This window comes from Chrysemys picta, chromosome 9 (genome assembly GCF_011386835.1).
Source record: "Chrysemys picta bellii isolate R12L10 chromosome 9, ASM1138683v2, whole genome shotgun sequence".
Classification (NCBI taxonomy): domain Eukaryota; kingdom Metazoa; phylum Chordata; order Testudines; family Emydidae; genus Chrysemys; species Chrysemys picta.
The window spans coordinates 53,045,825-53,066,712 of NC_088799.1; the positions used below are offsets into that span (position 1 = coordinate 53,045,825).

General features: G+C 44.2%; 1 protein-coding gene across 9 annotated transcripts in view; it reads right to left on the reverse strand.

The window, feature by feature from the left end:
* EPHB1 (EPH receptor B1) overlaps positions 1 to 20,888 on the reverse strand; it is a 350,847-nt gene that overhangs the window by 81,631 nt on the left and 248,328 nt on the right. For 8 of the 9 annotated variants that reach the window (XM_065556231.1, XM_008171781.4, XM_042853436.2 and 5 more), the window contains exons 4-5: positions 17,927 to 18,082; positions 3,712 to 4,047 (exon numbers count right to left, since the gene is read on the reverse strand). In XM_065556231.1, coding sequence (XP_065412303.1) covers positions 3,712 to 4,047; positions 17,927 to 18,082 — 492 coding nt within the window. Of the gene's footprint in view, positions 1 to 3,711; positions 4,048 to 16,356; positions 17,220 to 17,926; positions 18,083 to 20,888 lie in introns of those variants that run through there. The other variant, XM_024108395.3, reaches the window with a different exon arrangement.

A 20,888-nucleotide genomic window follows, 5' to 3' on the forward strand; every position in this document is an offset into this window, starting at 1 on the left:
ACAAATCCACAGCATAACATTTCTTCTGTCTTTTCCCCACATTTGGAGTCCATTTCCTTCTGTCTCCTATGCATGGTTTTAAGAGAACCACATGCAGCTTTTGAAAACAGACATTTTCATTGACAGTTTGCAGACCTAACTGACTATAATAACATAGCTTTCAGTATTTTCTGTCTAGGCGATAATACATCCAGTTTAGCAGTATACTGTGCTCTTAGGTCAGTAACAAAAAGAGGACTCACTAAAATAAAATGTTAACCAACACTGACTGATTTGCTACAGAAGCTGCGCAATCATCCTGCTTGTGCATTCCCATTAACCTCTTTTTATCCATCCCCCCTACTCAGCACTCCAGTCGCAGCCTGCTTAAACAATTCCTGAATGTTAAAACCTCCTGTGTGGCAGCCAAATATTTATTTCATGTTTGTGGTCCCTCAAATATTGATACCACCCTAATGCATCGAAACCTAATGCATTTCAATTAGGTTAGTACGGAGGCCTTCCCAATACAGTAGACATATTTCCATGTTAATATACAGGCTCTGCTATAGAAATAGAGAGGGAGGGAGAAAGAGATGGATGAATAATAGAGTGAGTGACAGGCAGAGACAAAAGAACTATATGAAAGAATAGCTGGAAAAATAACAAAGGCAAGCAGGAAAAGTTCCAGCCGTGAGGGGATGGATGGACAAATCAGTGTTTTGGACTATGTAAGTCTTGGGCAACAGAGTTCAGTGGTATCCTGCTTGCTTACATCAGGGCTAATGTTGGCCCCTCTAGTAGCCTGACTTTGAGTATGGATGGATGAGCAGATGGTCAGGTGGGTGAACTGCAGAATGGATGGAGGGGAGGGCAGGAAGAATAGCTAAAAGGCCGAGATACAAGCATCAGGTTTGACTGCACATGGTTAAAGAGAGAGAAGTGACAGCCAGGCACAAACATAACATGACAGTCTGACAGAATTGTTATTCCCAGGAGCTGGGATACTAAAATATTTACGCCAGGTTTCTGCCTTGCACGCTCCCAGGAGAGCGCAGCTAACAAAGGCTGCCCGTGTTACACGTTCAATACAAAGCAGAAATTACCATCGCCTTTCTGTTCCCAAACCAAACAGATTTCCATCCCTGTTGTCTAGTGTTTCCTTCCTTGCACTTAAAGCCAGGGTCACCAACTGGTGGCTGCTCCTCCCCCACCTTCCTTTCAGACCCCCCCCCCCATACAGTACATACACACTGCACAGACTGGCCATCTGGCCACCCCAGCTCTCCTACATCAGTTCTTTTCCTCACCAGCCAGACAGTTTGCAGCCAAGAGTCCTCTGTTAAAAACCAATGCCAGGTTCTAACGTGAGGAGGGAGAGATGAAAAAAGCCGAAGAGGAGGAAGAGAGGGCAAGCGGGAGAAGGAAAAATGAGATTAATGGCAAAGGAGGGAAAGAGAAAAAGCAGAGTGGCATCAGAAAAGGAGCAGAGAGGAAAAGAGAAAGAAACAGAGGAGGAGCAAGTGAAGGGATTGTGCATTGTGCTTCCCTCCTGATTTTAGCACAGGGATCACTGCCACATGTAGAAATCCACTCCACAGAACTGCTCTGATTTCATCCACTTTAGTGATATTAGTCATGGTGCCCCATGCCCACACATCAGACCTCACCAGCATGAGCTGGGCACTTCTGGACATGACCTCATTGGAAGAGTGCGGTTTTAATGCCGGTTTCACCCCATGTCTGTACCAGCCCCAGAAAACCCCGCCAGGGGACGCTAGTGCAAAGCAGCCACCGGGTCCCTTCCGCCTAGTGGCCTGCAAGGTTTCAGCACTGTCCAAAACATGGAGGAATCTGTGCAGGAAATGGATATGGTCAATGCAGCTATGGGATACACTGACTGAGTACATCCCTCCATTAGCAGTGCCCCACTTGGAGCCCTGACTGCAACTTTCAGCTCCTTCTACCCTAGCAGGAACCCTGAGAGCTGGGGAAAAGTTGTTCCCCTACCTTCCTTCCATGGGGGGCTTGAAAGCCCACTGGACTGCAGGGTCCTGGCTAGCACACTGCATTTTAAATTACACCTCCCTGCATGAGCAAGCATGAACCAACCCCTGGGTGCTTCTTACTGCATTGTTGGCATTGGCTCTGAAGCTGAGCTCTTGTTTCAGTCACAAATCCACTGTACCTAGTTGTGACACCGCTAATGCAATTCAAGCATTCCATCTTACTGGGCCTCATTTACTCAACACCTTGCAGCAGGGAAGTCAAACTCCCTCTGTAGAGAGGGCTGAATTCTGGGTGTAATTCTGGCCTTTTGGTCAAGATATAAATGTAGAAATCTATTCTCCACTCAGTGCCCAGTGGGGCTCCCACCATCAGTGGCAGGTTTGCACCAAGATCAGGAAAGAGTCTGCCCTTTATGTAGGATTGAACGTTCAGTCGTCAGCGTCGTTCATTATTTGCTCCATGAGTTATTGTCCACTCAGCATCACCTAGCGTGAAAATCTGCTCCTCTTGTGTCTGTCTACGCTGCAGCTGGGAGCATGCCTCCCAGGCACACGCTAGCTCTGCTCAAGCATGTGCAATAAAAATAGGAGTGTGGCCATTGTGGCATTGACAGTGGCTCAGGCTAGCCACTTGAGCTCAGGGCCAGGGAGCCAGGTGGACCTGCACTTGAGTAGCTAGACAATGCGACAATGTTCACACTGCTACGTTTAGCATGCTAGGCTGGCCAGAGCTAGCGTGCGTCTGTCTATCCAGGCTGGGAGGCACACTGCCAGCTGCAGTGTAGACATACTCCTTAGGGGCCAGCACTATTTATTCCCCTTATTTCTCTTCTCCATTCTCCTTCCTCCGCTGCCCGCCTTCCTCTTTTTATGCCTCTCCTTTCTGCCCTCTGCATTTCCATCCCTGAAACAAGTCCCGGTTTTCAACCACCTCCCCATTCCACCCACTAAAATGATAAGCAAGGAAACATTGAGAGGGTCATCATTAGACTTCAGATCCCAATGGTAAGTGGGGAGAGTACACTTCTCTCAGGCTGTCTGTGGACCAAGGGCTGGTCTACACTAGGAACTTACACCAGCATACCTGCATCTCTCAGGGGTGGGAAAAATCCACACCCTGAGAGACGTAGCTAGGCTGACCTAACTGCCGGTTTAGACAGCGCTAGGTCAATGCTGTAGCATTTCAAGTGTAGACAAGCCCTCCGGCAGACATAACCGCATTGGTGACACCTAGAACACTTAGGAAGCTTTTCTTCACAACAAGGACTAGAAATGTCCTTTGTTGTTGTAGTACGAGGCTAGATCCTTCAGAATCTGACTGTGCCATGCAGGTCATGGGTGGGTGCTAAACACCAAAGCCCAGACGCTGCCTTATGTATAGGTGGGCCTGCACTGATATTTAAAGAATTCTTAAATATGCCTTGCAGATGGATATTGTGTGGTATGTTTATGTGTACGTGTGTGTGTGTATACACGTTAGGTGTGTGGGCATATGCCTGCGTATGTATACATATATGCATGTGAGTTTGTATACAGGGTGTGTGTGTGTACACATCTTATATTTATTCTCTTGCATTTCAGTTAATATCTGTAATGCTGTCATATGGGGTTTCACACTCCTAGAATATTCCGTTAGAAGAACCCAGCCCTAGTTTCCCTTTTCCCCATTAACGACCCCCCCACATGGCACATGGTATGTACACATTGCCCCTGTGGGACTCACCAGCTTGGTTTGTGGTGATGTTCACCGACACATGCTGCGGGGGGAAGGGACTCTTGCTAGAGACGCCATTAACAGCCTGGATCTCGAAGGTGTACGGCGTGTGGGCCCAGAGGCTGCTGATGAAGACCCGGGTCTCCGTCAGGCCCAGCTGCCTGGGTACAAACTCCACGTTGTCATCGCAGCGGGAGCAACTGCGGCGGTCAGGCCGGCACTTCTTACAGACGATGTCGTAGGTCACGTCATCACGCCCGCCTGTCTCCCGGGGTGGGTGCCACTCTAGGATAATGGACGTCTCATTGACAATGGAGATAACGTTGCGGGGCCCTGATGGGACACCTGTTGAAAAGCAGGTCAGTTGATAAGGTTCCTGTCAGGAAATGATACAATATTGAGCTTTATTGTATACTAATTGGGGAACCAGGACTGGGGAACATGATAAGATCATAGGGGGCTGATTCAAAGTTCACTGGAGTCAATGGGACTCTTTCCACTGACTTCAAAAGGCTTTGGATTAGGCCCATAATAAGGAAAATGCAGCCTTCAAACTGAAAGGTGAAGCAACCGGGACTTATAATCCCTTTCAACAGGCCAGAAATGTGCAGTTAGACAAGCGTACTGCTTTCTTGGTACCAACTTCCTGAGGCTGATAAGGGAATCCAGTAATTGTAGCCATTCACTTCTGGGCTTTCCCAATGCTGTTCAGAGCTCAACCCCAACCTCACGGGTCCACCCAACTCAGCTGGGAACAGAGAAATTCAGTCACCATGTTTCATTCAGTCCCACGCTTTCACAGATTATTGCTTTAGTGGCACCCCATCTGCCTATGTTGGTACCAATCTCTTTACAATGGAAGGTAGGATCCAGACTTAAGGATATATCATCTTGAACTCTCTCACACTCTTCCTCCTCTAGAAATCAGGTAGGTATCACCTTCCAATAGACAACAAATGTGGGACACACAGTACATTGTAAAATAGGTCCTTCACATGCTAGAGGAAGGATAGATCCATGGTGCGGATGCTAACGTAGGGTGCCAGTAACCTGGATTCAAATCCCTGCTCTGCTACAGCATACTCTTGTGAGCTAGGGCCAATTGCTTAGTCTTCTGCCCATTCACTCCCCACCCATAAAAGTGGGGTAAAGTACTGCTGTACCTCATGTGGTGTTGTGTGAATAACTACATTGACAAATGTTAGGTGCTCAGCTGCTACAGTAATGATGGCCGTATAAGTACAATAGCTAGATTATCATAGTTGGAGAAATGTGGTGTAGATGGAACTGCTGTAAAAGGGACCCATAATGGGTGATTGAAAAAAGTCAGAAATGGCAAGTAGTTATTTATGTGTCAAGTTGAGAGGGTGGTATTTCATGTGGTCCTGCAAGGGTCTCTTCTGCATCTAGTACTATTCAGTGTCTTATTAACAAGGTGGATATTGGAATGGAGAGTATATTGATCAGATCTGCAGACAACACTGAGCTGGGAGTGATCGCAAATGCTTTGGAAGAGAGGAATTAAATACAGCAATGTTGGCATACATTGGAGGAATGAATAATGTGAGATTCAATATGCACAAATACAGAGAGAATCATGTAGGACAGAATAATCAAATGCACAAATATATAATTGGGGACTGCTGACCAGACAGCTGTGCCATGGAGAAAGATCTGGGGGTTAGCAGGGAGGATAAATGGAATGAGTCAACACTGTGAGGCTGCTGCAGAGAAAGCAAACAGAACAATGGGTTACATTAAACAAGAGAGGTAATTATTCTGCTCCACTCAGCACTAGGGGAGCTCCAACTGGCCCTCTGCATTCAGATTTGAGCTCCGCACTTTAAAAAAGACAGAGACACAATGGAAGGAGTTCAGAGGAGAACAATAACAATGATAAAAGGTTTGACCTACATGGTAAGGTTGCGGGAGTGAGCGCACTCAGTCTTGAGGAAAGAAGTCTGAGGGGAGGCATGCTCACTGTCAACACATATGCTGAGGAACGTTATTAACAGGAGATGGGCCAATTACTCTCATTAGTCATCAAGGACAGAACAAGCTGGGATGGCATAGGCTGCAGCAGGTTAAATATTAGAGGAATGATGTAAGTACAAGAACAGTTCAGTGATCAAATGAGCTGCCAAAGAAGGCTGTGGGCTTAATATCATTGGATGGTTCACGAACAAACCAACACTACTATGAAGATGGAGAGAGACTTTCCCACCCAAATGATTTCCTATTTCTTCAGTCCTGAATACCCTGCATCGCCCCATGAATAGGCCTAGCTATGATCTGAAACTGGAGGAATAAATCTTGAATCCCTGGCTCCGTTAGCCTGGAATAGATTTATTTATCAAGAATTGGAGACGAATCTTATCAACACTATTACACACATTTTCTGAGCAAAGAAAGCTGCCCAGTGACGGAAGTCAAATGGCACCAAAGGATGCAGGCATGGGCCCAGTAAGATTTATGTAGATTAGGCACCTAACTAACTAATGATGTCACTGGGAGATAGGTGCCTAATCTACGGAGCTGTTTTTCAAAATCCCACTAGGCATCTATCTGCAGACGCCTAAATACCTTTAAAACCCTGGCCCTCTGTGCCTAACTCCCCTGTCTGTACAGGGCAGTAATGGTACTTCTCTATCTCACAGGGGAGTTATGTGGATAAACGCACTGTTGACTGTGAGGGCTTGGATACTGCGGTGATGGGACCAGAGCAGAACCTTGAGCAGATGGATTGTGCAAGTAAGTCATTTCTAAAGTACAATCACAAAATGAGCTGTCAAGGCCAGTTAGTGGCAACTCTTCTGTGGAACACTCCGACCTGCCCAGTGGAAACAGGGAGTATTACCTAGATCTGGGCTTCCCGTAAGCTCTCTCTGAGAGAGTAAATCCAAACAATTTAACAGAAGCTGTCACCACCAACAACCTACCTCTCCTCAAACCCTTGAGGGGGTGTCAGCTGTTCTCCCCCACTCCTGACACCCCATTTCTCTGCTCTCTCCCTCTTCCCCCCTTAATCACATTGAGACAGGCATTCAGGGCGCCTCTCTGACCTGTTGCCAAGGTTACAGCAGATGAAAACATTTTGTTGAAATGGCTAGAAAAATGCTGTCCTTAAAAAAAAAACATTTTGTTTAATTTTTCCTTCAGCGGAGTAAATGTATTTTCCAGGAATTTCCTGGCAATGCGGCTTGCCTGTGTGCTCAGTGGAAAGGGCTTGCATGAACTTTCGAGGTGTGGCAGCAGAGGGGCCGTGCTAACGCGATACAGCAAAGTATTACAAGTTAGCTAGAGTTAGCTAATGTGATTTTGGAGATGACATAACAGGACAAGAGGGGGAGAAGAGGGAATGAGCAGTAGGAATGAAACTGGAAAGGTGAGCTATCTTGAATAATCAGGATAAGAATCTGTTGGATACCATGATAAACAGTTAGTTACTCACAAAAGCCAATATCTTTAGCAGGAATCTTAATGAAAGAGCTCTGCCCATATATTAAAGGGACATTACCTTTAAAAACTATACTTTAAATGAATTTAGAGGCTCCAATACAGCAAAGAACTTCTCTTTAAGCATGTGAGCAGCCCAGTTTACTATGTAGGCACGTGCCTCAGTACTTTGCTGGACAGGGGTCCACGTGCTGCTGAACTTTGCAGGAGCGACAGTGTCTGAGACTTAGACTTCATCCACAGCCTTCCGCTGATTTCAAGGGTCTGTGGCTCAGGTGCTTAAGTCCTTTATTTATGGACAGAACAGGTCTGGCACAGACAGTGGCAGATTCCTCACATGCTCTACCAATGTGTTGCAAGGCTGGACTGAAGGGGTGGCACACAGTAGCACTGGTAACAGACTAACCTTGACTTGGTGGCCCCAGAGATCTGACCTAGGTTAGGGTTAAAACAGGTTATGCCCTGTTAGATGGCACTACCCATTGACTCCACTGACTCCTGCTACAGGGCCAGATTTTCCTCTAGTGTAACAGCATAGCTCCACCGACGGCAGTGGCACCAGCCCAACTGAGAATCTGGCCCATCATCTTTAAGGGAAAAGGGAGTTCCATGTCTGCATGTTCAGCCCTTGGCCTGCTAGCCGAGATCGCCAAAGAAGGTGCCAATTAAAAGGAAATAAAGGGACTAAGTTAATTACTTTGAAAAAGTATTACTTTGTGTTATTTGTAATATCCTGTTAAAGATTTGAAAATACACATTTCCTTCTCAAATACATTCCAAAAAGCATGTCCATTAGCAAACCTCTGATATTTTACACTCATGAGCCTGATCCATTCTTTAGATTGTAAACTCTTCAAGGCAGGGATTGTGTCCTCTCTGTGTTTGTCCAGAACCCTGCACAATCGAGCCCGAGCTCTGAGTGTGGCTTTTGGACACTACCATCATGTAAATATTTACTATTGATAATAATAATGATGATCCTGCTCGCATTAAACGTCAATGGGGCAAATTGATACACTAAAGCGTAATATATCACCACGAGCAGATGGCATTCACCCAAGAGTTCTGAAGGAACTCAAATAAGAAATTGCAGAACGGCTAACTGTGGGATGTAACCTATCACCTAAATAAGCCTCTATATCAGATGACTGGAGGATAGCTATTGTAACACCGATTATTTTAAAAGGCCCCAGAGGTGATCCTGGCAATTACAGGCTGGTAAACCTAATTTCAGTACCAGGCAAATTGGTTGAAACTATAGTAAAGAACAGAATTATCAGACACATAGACAAACACGAAATGTTGGGGAAGAGTTAACACAGCTTTTGCAAAAGGAAATCATGCCTCACCAATCTATTAGAATTCTTTGAGGGAGTCAACAAGCATGTAGAGAATGGTGTTCCAGTGGATAGTGCACTTGGACTTGCAGAAAGCCTTTGACAAGGTCCCTCACCAAAGGCTCTTAAGCAAAGTAAGCTGTCATGGGATAAGAGGGAAGGTCCTCTCAGAGATCAGTAACTGGTTAAAAGACAGGAAACAAAGGGTAGGAATAAATGATGAGTTTTCATAATGGAGACAGGTAAATAGTGGGGTCCCCAAAGGATCTGTTCAGGGACCTGTGCTGTTCAGCATATTCAAAAATGATCTAGGAAACGGTATGAATAGTGAGGAGGCAAAACTTGCAGACAATGTAAAATTGCTTCAGATTGTTAAGTACAAAGCTGACTGTGAAGGGTTACAAAGGGATCTCACTGAACTGGGTATCTGGGCAACAAAATGGTGGATGAAGTTCAATCTTGAGAAGTGCAAAGCAATGCACGTTGGAAAAAATAAGACCAACTATGCATACAACATGATGGGGTCTAAATTAGCTGTTACTACTCAGGAAAGAGATCTTGGAGTCATCATGGATATTTTTCTGAAAACAATGTGCAGTGGCAGTCAACAAAACTACAAGAATATTAGGGACTATTAGGAGAGGGATAAATAGGGTGACCAAGTGAGAGGAAGAAAATATCGCAAAAAAAAAAAAAAAGCCGAGTGCTGCTGGCCGAGCAAAAAAAACAACCAAAACACTACCCTAGGGATAAATAACAGAACAGAAAATATTGTAATTCCACTACATAACTCCATGTTATGCCCACACCTTTAATACTGCATGCAGTTTTGGTCTCCCCATCTCAAAAATGGTACATTAAAATTGTAAAAACTACGAAGGAGTGAAACAAAAATGAGTAGGGGTGTAGAACAGCTTCCATTGGAGAGATTAAAAAGACAGACTCTTCAGCTTAGAAGAGAGATGACTAATGGGGGATATGATAGAGATATATAAAATCATAAATAGTAGGAGAAAGTGAATAGGGAAGTGTTATTTACCCCTCCACACAAAAGAACTAGAGGTCACTCAATGAAATTAATAGGCAGCAGGTTTAAAACACACAAAAGGAAGTATGTCTTCACTCAACACATGGTCAACCAGTGCTATTAGCCAAGATGGTCAAGGATGCAACCCCATAGTCTGAGTGTCCCTCAACCTCCAGCTACCAGAAGCTGCGGCTGGATGACAGGGGATGGATCACTCAAAATTGCCCTGTTCTGTTCATTCCTTTGAAGCATCTGGCACAGGCCACTGTCAGAGACAGGATCCTGGGCTGATGGACCATTGGTCTGACCCAGTGTGGGCATTCTTATATTCTTATGAGATTGGCAGCAGCAAGCTGGCGGAGAGTTTGTGAGCTTCTGGGACCAGACCTACCAGCCTGTCATATGTTGACGCCAGCTCTCTGTACCCCAAGGAGCCTTCCTATTTGGGCTTCTCACCATATCCTCCTCCCACTCCCACTCTAACTCCTCAAGTCAGTCCCCTCTGCCCCCACGGATTGCGGAAGAGAAAGAGAGGAAGGCGCGTGAACCCTATTCTCTCTCCCTTCACGATGGCTACTCAGTACTGCCTCTTCTATAAAGGCAGTTTGGGGGCAGTTCCCAGAGACACCATCCCAGAAGCAACAACTGAGGAAACTGAGGAAACTAACAAAGGAATGTGTTTTCCTGATTACCCTGAGCGGGGAGCCGATCAGGAGGCTCCAGAGAAGAGAGGAACCTCCCAAGACCCCAAATATCTGCTTAACAGAGGGGTCTGAGCACAGACAGCCTATGTGGAGGACAGGGAGGACTTACCTGGCTGGGAGCTTGACTGACATGCCAGGGCAGCCAACTGCACCCCAGGCTATCCGGCATGTGTCTGGGACCACCCAGACATGGGTGCTGAGGTTGGTCAGGAACAGAGTTTAGGAGGAAGGGACCAGGCTATGATGGCTAGGCCTCCAGCTACAGGAAGAGAGATGGCACACAAAACCCCCAGAGTCCATTGGTGCCAACTCCCCAGATGGGCCCCAGAGTCACATAGGAGGGAGGAAAAATTGGGGAGTCGGGGTGCTCCACTCTTCGGGACTCATCGGTGCTCCAGGAAGGGATTACTTATGTTGTTACCATACCTACCACATTGGGGCCCCCAATACTGATTGGGGATCCTAGGTACCAGAATGATGATAATTTATTTAATCAATACTTTTCAGCCTGAGTACTCTTTCAAAATATCTACTGCAGTGGGAAAGATAGGGTGTGTGGGGAAGGGACAAGGCAAAGAACTGGGAGAGAGGACAACTGCTAAACTTAACCAGAGTAAATGTAAAAAAAATGTTAATGTGTAATTCTGAAATCACTAATTCTGACTTTTTAAATGAAGAGGGTGGGTGGGGGCAACTGTGGAGCAGGTGAAAACATAATTATGTCTGCGAATTACAGTTTTGAAAGGCATGTGTGTGCAAATACATACCTTGTTACATTTTTAACCATATGAACCTTTCCGCATCATCTGTTAGACCTGAATTGTTCTAGGTATCATCTTTATTTTGGTTTCCTTTATTTCTTTTTACTATTTTTAAATTATTATCAGTGGAGTTTTATTTCATGCCAAGGAGAGTGAGGAGCTGACAACATTAGTTACAGCTCAGCATAATGCAGGCATTGTGCAAGATTGCCCAGTAAATAAAGGTCTAGGAAAGTGAGAAAAGCAGTTTGCTAGAAAATCCTCCCGGTAAAATAACCTTCCTGTCGTTAACTTCCCAGGCACTACTACCTCGGCACTATACAAGATTGTTGTTGTCAGAATCTCGTCTATAAATCATATTTTTCCAGGGGGCTTTTAAAACTCAAACTTGAGAATTTGCTTTGAGCTGCAATGGGATGTTACATCCCTACTGGGGACAACTTAAAACAAGGGAAAGAATTTCAAAAACAAACTGACTATGCTCTCTTTAAGGTGTGGAATATGGGCCTGATCTGACACCTTTGCAAGTCAACAAGAGCTTTAAAAACGGCCATACTGGGTCAGACCAATGGTCCATTTAGCCCAGTATCTGTCTTCTGACTGTGGCCAATGCCAGATTTTTCATCAGGAATGAACAGAACAGGTAATCATCGAGTTATCCATGCCCTATCATCCAGTCCCAGCTTCTAGCAGTCAGAGGCTTAGGGACACCTAGAGCATGGGATTGCATCTCTGACCATCTTGGCTAATAGTCATTAATGGACCTATCCAAAATGAACTTAGCTAGTTCTTTTTTGAACCCTGTTATAGTTTTGGCCTTCACAGCAGTCCCTGGCAAGGAGTTCCACCAGGTTGGTCATGCACTGTGTAAAAAAGTACTTCCTGGTTTTTGTTTTAAACCTGCTGCCTATTAATTTCATTGGGTGGCCCCTGATTCTTGGGTTATGTGAAGGGCTAAATAACACTTCCTTATTCACGTTCTTCACACCATTCATGATTTTATAGACTTCTATCATATCCCCCCCTTAGTCATCTCTTTTACAAGCTGAACAGTCCCAATCTTTTCAATCTCTCCTCATATGGAAATTGTTTCATACCCCTAATAATTTTTGTTACCCTTCTCTGTACTTTTTCCAATTCTAATATATTTTTTTTGAGATGCAGTGACTAGAAATACATACAGTACTCAAAGTGTGGGTATACCATGGATTTATATAATAACATTATAATATTTTATATCTTATTATCTATCCCTTTCCTAATGGTTCCTAACATTCTGTTAGCTTTTTTGACTGCTGCTTCTGCACATTGAGATGTTTTCCAATGACTCCAAGATCTCTTTCTTGAGTGGTAATAGCTAACTTAGATCCCATCATTTTGTATTTATAGTTGGTATTGTGTTCTCCAAAGTACATTAATTTGTATTTATCAATACCGAATTTCATCTGCTAATTTGCGGCTCAGTTGCCCAATTTTTTTTAGATCCCTTTGTAACTGCTCATAGTCAGCTTTGGATCTTGAATAATTTTGTATCATCTGCAAACGTTGCCACCTCACTGTTTACCCCTTTTTCCAGATCATTTTTGAATATGCTGAATAGCACAGGTCCCTGTGCAGATCCTTTGGGGACCCCGTTTTTTACCTCTCTCCATTATGAAAACTCATCATTTATTCCTACCCTTTGTTTCCTGTCTTTTAACCAGTTACTGATCTCTGAGAGAACCTTCCCTCTTATCCCATGACAGCTTACTTTGCTTAAGAGCCTTTGGTGAGGGACCTTGTCAAAGGCTTTCTGCAAGTCCAAGTGCACTATCCACTGGAACACCTTTCTCCACATGCTTGTTGACTCCCTCAAAGAATTCTAATAGATTGGTGAGGCATGATTTCCTTTTGCAAAAGCTGTGTTAACTCTTCCCCAACATTTCGTGTTTGTCTATGTGTCTGATAATTCTGTTCTTTACTATAGTTTCAACCAATTTGCCTGGTACTGAAATTAGGTTTACCAGCCTGTAATTGCCAGGATCACCTCTGGGGCCTTTTAAAATAATTGGTGTTACAATAGCTATCCTCCAGTCATCTGATATAGAGGCTGATTTAGGTGATAGGTTACATCCCACAGTTAGCCGTTCTGCAATTTCTTATTTGAGTTCCTTCAGAACTCTTGGGTGAATGCCGTCTGCTCGTGGTGACTTATTACTCTTTAGTGTATCGATTTGCCCCACTGATGTTTAATGCGAGCAGGATCATCATTATTATTATCAATAGTAAATATTTACATGATGGTAGTGTCCAAAAGCCACACTCAGAGCTCGGGCTCGATTGCGCAGGGTGCTGGACAAACACAGGGAGGACACAATCCCTGCCTTGAAGAGTTTACAATCTAAAGAATGGATCAGGCTCATGAGTGTAAAATATCAGAGGTTTGCTAATGGACATGCTTTTTGGAATGTATTTGAGAAGGAAATGTGTATTTTCAAATCTTTAACAGGATATTACAAATAACACAAAATAATACTTTTTCAAAGTAATTAACTTAGTCCCTTTATTTCTTTTTAATTGGCACCTTCTTTGGCGATCTCGGCTGGCAGGCCAAGGGCTGAACATGCAGACATGGAACTCCCTTCTCCTTTAAAGATGATGGGCCAGATTCTCAGTTGGGCTGGTGCCACTGCCGTCGGTGGAGCTATGCTGTTACACTAGAGGAAAATCTGGCCCTATAGCAGGAGTCAGTGGAGTCAATGGGTAGTGCCATCTAACAGGGCATAATCTGTTTTAACCCTAACCTAGGTCAGATCTCTGGGGCCACCAAGTCAAGGTTAGTCTGTTACCAGTGCTACTGTGTGCCACCCCTTCAGTTCAGCCTTGCAACACATTGGTAGAGCATGTGAGGAATCTGCCACTGTCTGTGCCAGACCTGTTCTGTCCGTAAATAAAGGACTTAAGCACCTGAGCCACAGACCCTTGAAATCAGCGGAAGGCTGTGGATGAAGTCTAAGTCTCAGACACTGTCGCTCCTGCAATGTTCAGCAGCACATGGACCCCTGTCCAGCAAAGCACTGAAACACGTGCCTACATAGTAAACTGGGCTGCTCACATGCTTAAAGAGAAGTGCTTTGCTGTATTGGAGCCTCTAAATTCATTTAAAGTATAGTTTTTAAAGGTAATGTCCCTTTAATATATGGGCAGAGCTCTTTCATTAAGATTCCTGCTAAAGATATTGGCTTTTGTGAGTAACTAACTGTTTATCATGGTATCCAACAGATTCTTATCCTGATTATTCAAGATAGCTCACCTTTCCAGTTTCATTCCTACTGCTCATTCCCTCTTCTCCCCCTTTTGCTTTTTGACTCCCTCAAAGAATCCTAATAGATTGGCGAGGCTTGATTTCCCTTTACAAAAACTGTGTTAACTCTTCCCCAGCATACCATGTTTATCTATATGTCTGATGTTGTTCTTCACTATAGCTTCAACCCATTTGTCTGATATTGAAATTAGTTTTACCATCCTGTAATTGCCAGAATCTCCTCTGGTGCATTTGAAAATAATTAGCTATCCTTCAATCATCTCGTACAGAGGGTGATTTAAATCATAGAATCATAGAAGATTAGAGTTGGAAGAGACCTCAGGAGGTCATCTAGTCTGACCCCCTGCTCAAAGGAGGACCAACCCCAACTAAATGGTAGTATACCACAGTTAGTTGTTCTGCAATTTCACATTGGAATTTATTGAGAGCTCTTGAGTGAATACTATCTGATCCTGGTGACTTATCATTTAATTTACCTGTTTGTTCCAAAACCTCCTTTATTGATACCTCAATCTGGGACAGTTTCTCATATTTATCACCTAAAAGGAATATTTCAGCTGTGGGGAGCTCCCCCACATCCTCTGCAGCAAAGATTGATACCAAAAATTTATTTAGTTTAATTTCTTTAGCTTTTCAGCAATGTCCTTGTCTTCCTTGAGTGCTCCTTGAGCACCTCCTTTGTCACCCACTGCCTGAGGCAGAGCAGCCCATTAAGTTGCAGGTTCAGATGGGTGGAGCACAAACAAACTGGACTAATTGTACTGGCTAAATTGAGTGACATAAAAAAATGACTAAATAGCAAAGTGAAGAAGTTAGGTCTGAAACATCATTTCAGTTTCAATAATCCAAAGTGCCATTAATACAAAATCAGGAAAAGGGCACACAAACCCTCAGCTGAGGTCATTTGGCATAGCTCCATAGAAGTCATATAGACAGATCTTCACTGAAGACAATAGATCGTCACCAATTTATAGCATCTGATGGTCTGGCCCTTGATTTTAATCTGGACAGTGCCCCTTTCATACAATCATAGAATCATAGACTATCAGGGTTGGAAGGGACCTCAGGAGGTCATCTAGTCCAACCCCCTGCTCAAAGCAGGACCAATTCCCAACTAAATCATCCCAGCCAGGGCTTTGTCAAGCCGGGCCTTAAAAACCTCCAAGGAAGGAGATTCCACCACCTCCCTAGATAAAGCATTCCAGTGCTTCACCACCCTCCTAGTGAAATAGTGTTTCCTAATATCCAACCTAGACCTCCCCCACTGCAACTTGAGACCATTGCTCCTTGTTCTGTCATCTGCCACCACTGAGAACAGCTGAGCTCCATCCTCTTTGGAACCCCCCCTCAGGTAGTTGAAAGCAGCTATCAAATCCCCCCTCTTTCTTCTCTTCTGGAGACTAAACAATCCCAGTTCCCTCAGCCTCTCCTTTTAACCCACGTTCACTAATGAACGTGGGTTAAAAGAAAAACTAAAATAAATAAAGTGCAGGAAAGCTACTTACAACTGCAAAGGATTACCTACGAGCAGATATGCTATATTATTTACGTCTATGATATGTAACCACTCTGAAACAGAACAGCTGGTACCTCAAATTAGAACATTTTAAAATTAAGCCTTCATTAGAACAAATAAAAATTTACCAACAGACTTTTTTATACAGTACTCTTCTGATGTTGCATACTGTAAATCAGCTATGGAACAAGATGCAATAAAAATAGATTTATTTACAATTGTTCTACATGCCTAGCACTTCCTCTGCCACTGACAGCTAAAGTGATCAAGCAAAATATAGAAATTAATCTCTTATTTCAGATGCATACTTTTAGATCTTCCTTAGCCATGCAGTATATAAGCAGATACAAGCAATACTGCAGGATTCTGTGTGGTTATGCTGAACACACACACACGCTGGGTGCATAGGGAAGCACAAGGATGAACATTAGTTACATCCAATCTCTTTTTTTCAAGACATGCCGATGTCAGGATAAACCCACAAAGCAACTGTGCAATTGTTCTTGAAAAATGTATTTTTATGACAATAAACCAGGCCACAAACACAGACCAATTGAAAATTCACTTTTATTAAAGAGCACCAGCCTAGAAATATAATTCAGTGCTCATGCCGCACTTATTAAATAATAAAATACAAGATGCCAGGGAAGAGGAAAAGCAGGGGAAGCAAGAAATTCCCAGTTTTCACATCTCAATTATTTTTAATGGCAAAAACAATTGTTTTGCAATATAGTCCCTGTGACCTTTCACCCCACTTGGAAGGAAAGTAAGTCCAGGCCAGGGCTTGTAAATCTCCAAGGCACAGCCACCATCCTGCTTGAGTGATCTCCAGAGCAGAAGCCAAGGGTCTCTGCAGCTTGGGCTATAGAACCCAGCTCTCCAGGTAAGATCTGAAACGGACTCACATTCTCTGTGGATCAGGCACAGAGGGGGACATGTAACACAGACCAGTGGGTCAAACAAGGACATGGTTTTTAAAACTTTTGACGGAGGAAGTAGAAGGGGCCTTTGCACACCTGTTTGCTAATTTGCTTATTTTTAGGATCCTGGCTAAGGCCTATTACACCCTTTTAGCGGGGAGTTTGACCAGAAGTTAAGTTTGACACTAGATTGTCTTTTTGTGCTGTGTAGGTACAGCACCTAGCACAGCGAGGTCTAGTCCACGACTGGGACTCCTGGGCACTATGCTAATACAAATAAATAATATTCATAAGAATGATACACTTTCAAATACACAGAAGCACACAGCAGCTGTTGACTAGCAATGGGCTCTTTCTATATCAAGCTGATTTTTTATGGAGCGACAGACTTAAGATAGCTTCTGCCGTCTTATTTACAGTAGACAGCCGAGGAAGATGATTCATTTCAAGCAAAGCCACGCAGAATACCAATGCTTAACATACTCCTTGCCCCTGTAAAAGAACATTCCATCAACAAGACTACGAACAAGACAGCAGTGGTAGATAACCTCCAATTCTAATTTATCCTGGGGATTATCTGCCTCCTACCGCAGACATTGCCACTAAGAAATATATATTTCTGGGAGATCTTCCAGTTTGGACCGACTGATGTCTGGGTTGTGGAACTAGGACATTATTGAGAATGTGGTGTACACTAAACTGCTATCAGAAGAACCAGTTGCTAGCAAAGAAGCAGAAGTTGATGCACGATCACCTGCTCATGCCAGTCTAGTGATAAAAGGATTAGTATTGATGTTATGACACTAGGCACATTTCCATTCCAACAGAGAAGATGGTGTCATATCATGTGGTAACAGATGGCTACTGAACACTGTTCATGTGGCCTTTGGATGTCTAAAATCTTCAGCATGTGGGCTCTCCCAGCTCTATAGGAATACAGTGAAGATGCATCTCAGAGCCACAGTTAGAAAACTCTGCAGTTTATCCCTCACTGACTCCTCCTGTAGTGTGCAGCCTGAAGGGCAGATCCTAGCTGAGGTAAATTAACATAGCTCAGTGATTTAATGCAGCAGCATCTGCTGAGTACCTGGCCCTGAGCCTTCATAATTAAACCACCTTTCCTCTTCTGGCCACTGTCTAATAATGATACACTGCAGCTCTCTATTCCCCATCTGTGTAATTGGGACACTGTTACTTACTGGTGCAGGCTGCCTCTGGTGGGTCAAAATCAGCACGATAGTAGCCATTGCGGCAGGTGCAGATGGGAGAGGCCTCCGACGTGGAGCGACTGTTGGTGGGACACTGGGCACAGGTCCCCACACCCTGGGTGGCCTTAAACATCCCTGCTGGACAAGCTGGAACAGAAAGAGGAGAGAAGGAAAGAGGTGAATGCTGAACTCTGCAGTCTAAAAGGTGCACCAGAGATGTTGACCTCCAAACACTCTTCTTCACCCACAGGAGGTGAATCCTGATTTTATTATAAAGCTAAGACAGCAATGACAACAAAAGAGAGTTTGCATTATTACAGTCACAAAGGGCAGCCTGAATGCAGGGAGCTGGCTAGAAACAAGAAGGGAGCAGAGCGGCTCTCCTTAGCCCCCAGGTAGATGGTTTAGAAGTGCAACCCTGCAGGGGGCAGATCAGAAGTTAGTCTGTTGGAGGAAAGCTCCTGTACAGGGCCGGCTCCAGGCACCAGCTTGGCAAGCTGGTGCTTGGGGCGGCCACTACGGACAGGGACGGCAGGTCCAGGTATTCGGCGGCAATTCGGCGGACGGTCCCTCACTCCCGCTAAGAGCGAAGGACCTTCCGCCGAATTGCCGCCGCAGATCGTGATCACGGCTTTTTTTTTGTGTGTGTGTGTGTGTGACTGTTTGGGGCGGCCAAATCCCTGGAGCCGGCCCTGCTCCTGTAGAAGGGAGGAGAGAGACTCATCGCAATTCCCAGGAGGGCACCTGGGCAGTGAGACCTACAGCGGAACCTGAGCCAAGGGAAAGGGCACAGTTTACACATGGAACTTAGGGTCAGCTGTTGCGTGTAGGTAACTCAGTCCCTGAAGAAAGGGACTGAAATTCTGTGGCTGCTGAGAGTTCGTTCATGCACTGGCTGGTGAGTTGGCTGACTGGCTTACACCCTCATTGTAGATCTCTCTCACCCATGTTGAAAGCCCGTATAATATACTGGGGCTCTGACCACTGACAGCTGTGATCTTCAGCCAGTTCAGCTGATGAAGCAGGTCCGTAACTTGTGTGCCCACAGCCACCCCCCTTCTTCAGAAGAGGTGTCCCTCTCAGAAGCATGCCCTCTGACTGACTGCAGTGCCATCACAAGAGAAATGCCAAGCAGACATGGTGGCACCTCCTGGAACCATCTCTCACTCTTACTCACCGCGGCAGAGACAAACAGGGAGAACTTTGTTTCTATTTGTAAACATATTTTCTCTGACTTGTCTCAATCCTACTTCCGACCATGCAGAATACAAGAAGAGTCAAGAAAGCAAAAACCTACTAGCTAGATGCTAAAAGCAGAAAAGCAAGTTCAAGGGATATACTAGCCATGATGCCTGCTTCAGGCTGTTGAGAAAACAATAAACAATAAAACAATAAAATTTGGTCAATACCCTTATTCTGGTGGTTTTCCCAGGAGTTTGAAGACAACAGTGTGTGTATAATGTCATTTTCTGGGCATGAAGTGGCTTCTATTCCATTCTGTTTGAGTTTTTGTATTGCCCCCATCAGTATATCATCAGAACACCTGTATTTTGGCATTTGCAGAGTTGTAGGCATGTTGGTCCCAGGATATTGGACAGACCAGGTGGGTGAGGTGCTATCTGTTATTGGACCACCTTCTGTTGGTGAAAGAGACAAGCCTTTGACCTACACAGAGCTGAAGAAGAGCTCTGTGTGGCTCAAGAGCTTGTCTCTTGTCTTGTTTCTTTAGTGGCCTGTGATAAGTCAGTGGTTTCAGTCAAGTCTCTGTTCCCCAAGCATCCCTATCACAAAAACCATCACCACCAGTTAGTGCTGTAGACATGCCAGCATATTCTCTAGGCAAAAGTGATCAATTCCATTCGGATTTTTACTAACACTAAGTGAATCCTCTCAGGATGCTACTTCCATCAATGAATGCAAGAAGATGCTAATGGAGAAAAATTAAAAGTGGGCTGAGAGGGCTGTGAGTGGGTCGAGGCAAGGAGAGTTATTAGTCCTAATGAGTTGTGTAGGTTGGGATGGTACTTTCATTGCTCTCATTCCCGTTTAAGCATAAGATAGACATATTACAGACATCTAAATAGACTGATTCAGTACACAAAGAAGAAAGTTAACAAACATTGGACTGAAAGCTAATTGCATTGACCAGTCCTACTCATGGTCACTGGACAATGATTGATGTGTAACGGTACAGGGTTTTCACAGTTGCACAGTTCCCTGCGTTCTAGCTGTTGATGTCTAATTTCCATAATATCTGTATGGTGTTTTCTCAATAACCACACGGTGATTAGCCAGGCAAAGTGAAGAAGATGGCAGAATCACTGCATGGGTATATTTCAACACCTGTACTTTGAATATGTAAGTCTTTTAACTCTGGTTACTATAGTCCCTCTGATCTGATTGGCTCCTGTCCTCTGAATTTTCAAGATGAGTGACAGCAACCAAGATTGCCTGAGATTCCCAATTTGTAGAGATGGAGGTAGAGGCGGGGAGGAGAAATGGGAAGGACAGGATAGGGGAAATGAATATGGCCAAAAGAATGCTTTCCCTTTTGATTGTTTTTAAGTGTAGCGTTTAGCAGATCAAGCAGCTCATTTAGGTTTTTGTAGGTTTTTTCCACTTCAAACTTTAATATTTAATTTAAAATGTCAGTATAATAACAATAACAACATAAGCCTCCTTCCTGTTATGTCGCTACTAACCATCACCTGGGCTAATAAACTTTTTGTCCTTTGGCCTCAGCATTTATTCAGTCAGGATGCAGTAATTAATTCATAAACAGAGAGCACCCTCCAGATATCATTATAATAAGACTTTAATCTCTGGCAGGGTGAGGTTTCATTAATCAACAGTCTCGCTCTGATCTGTGGTTATATATCAAGTATAAACGAAATGACAATGATGGGTTTGATCAAATGAATACCAGGACCCATATCCTCAGCTGTTGTAAAGT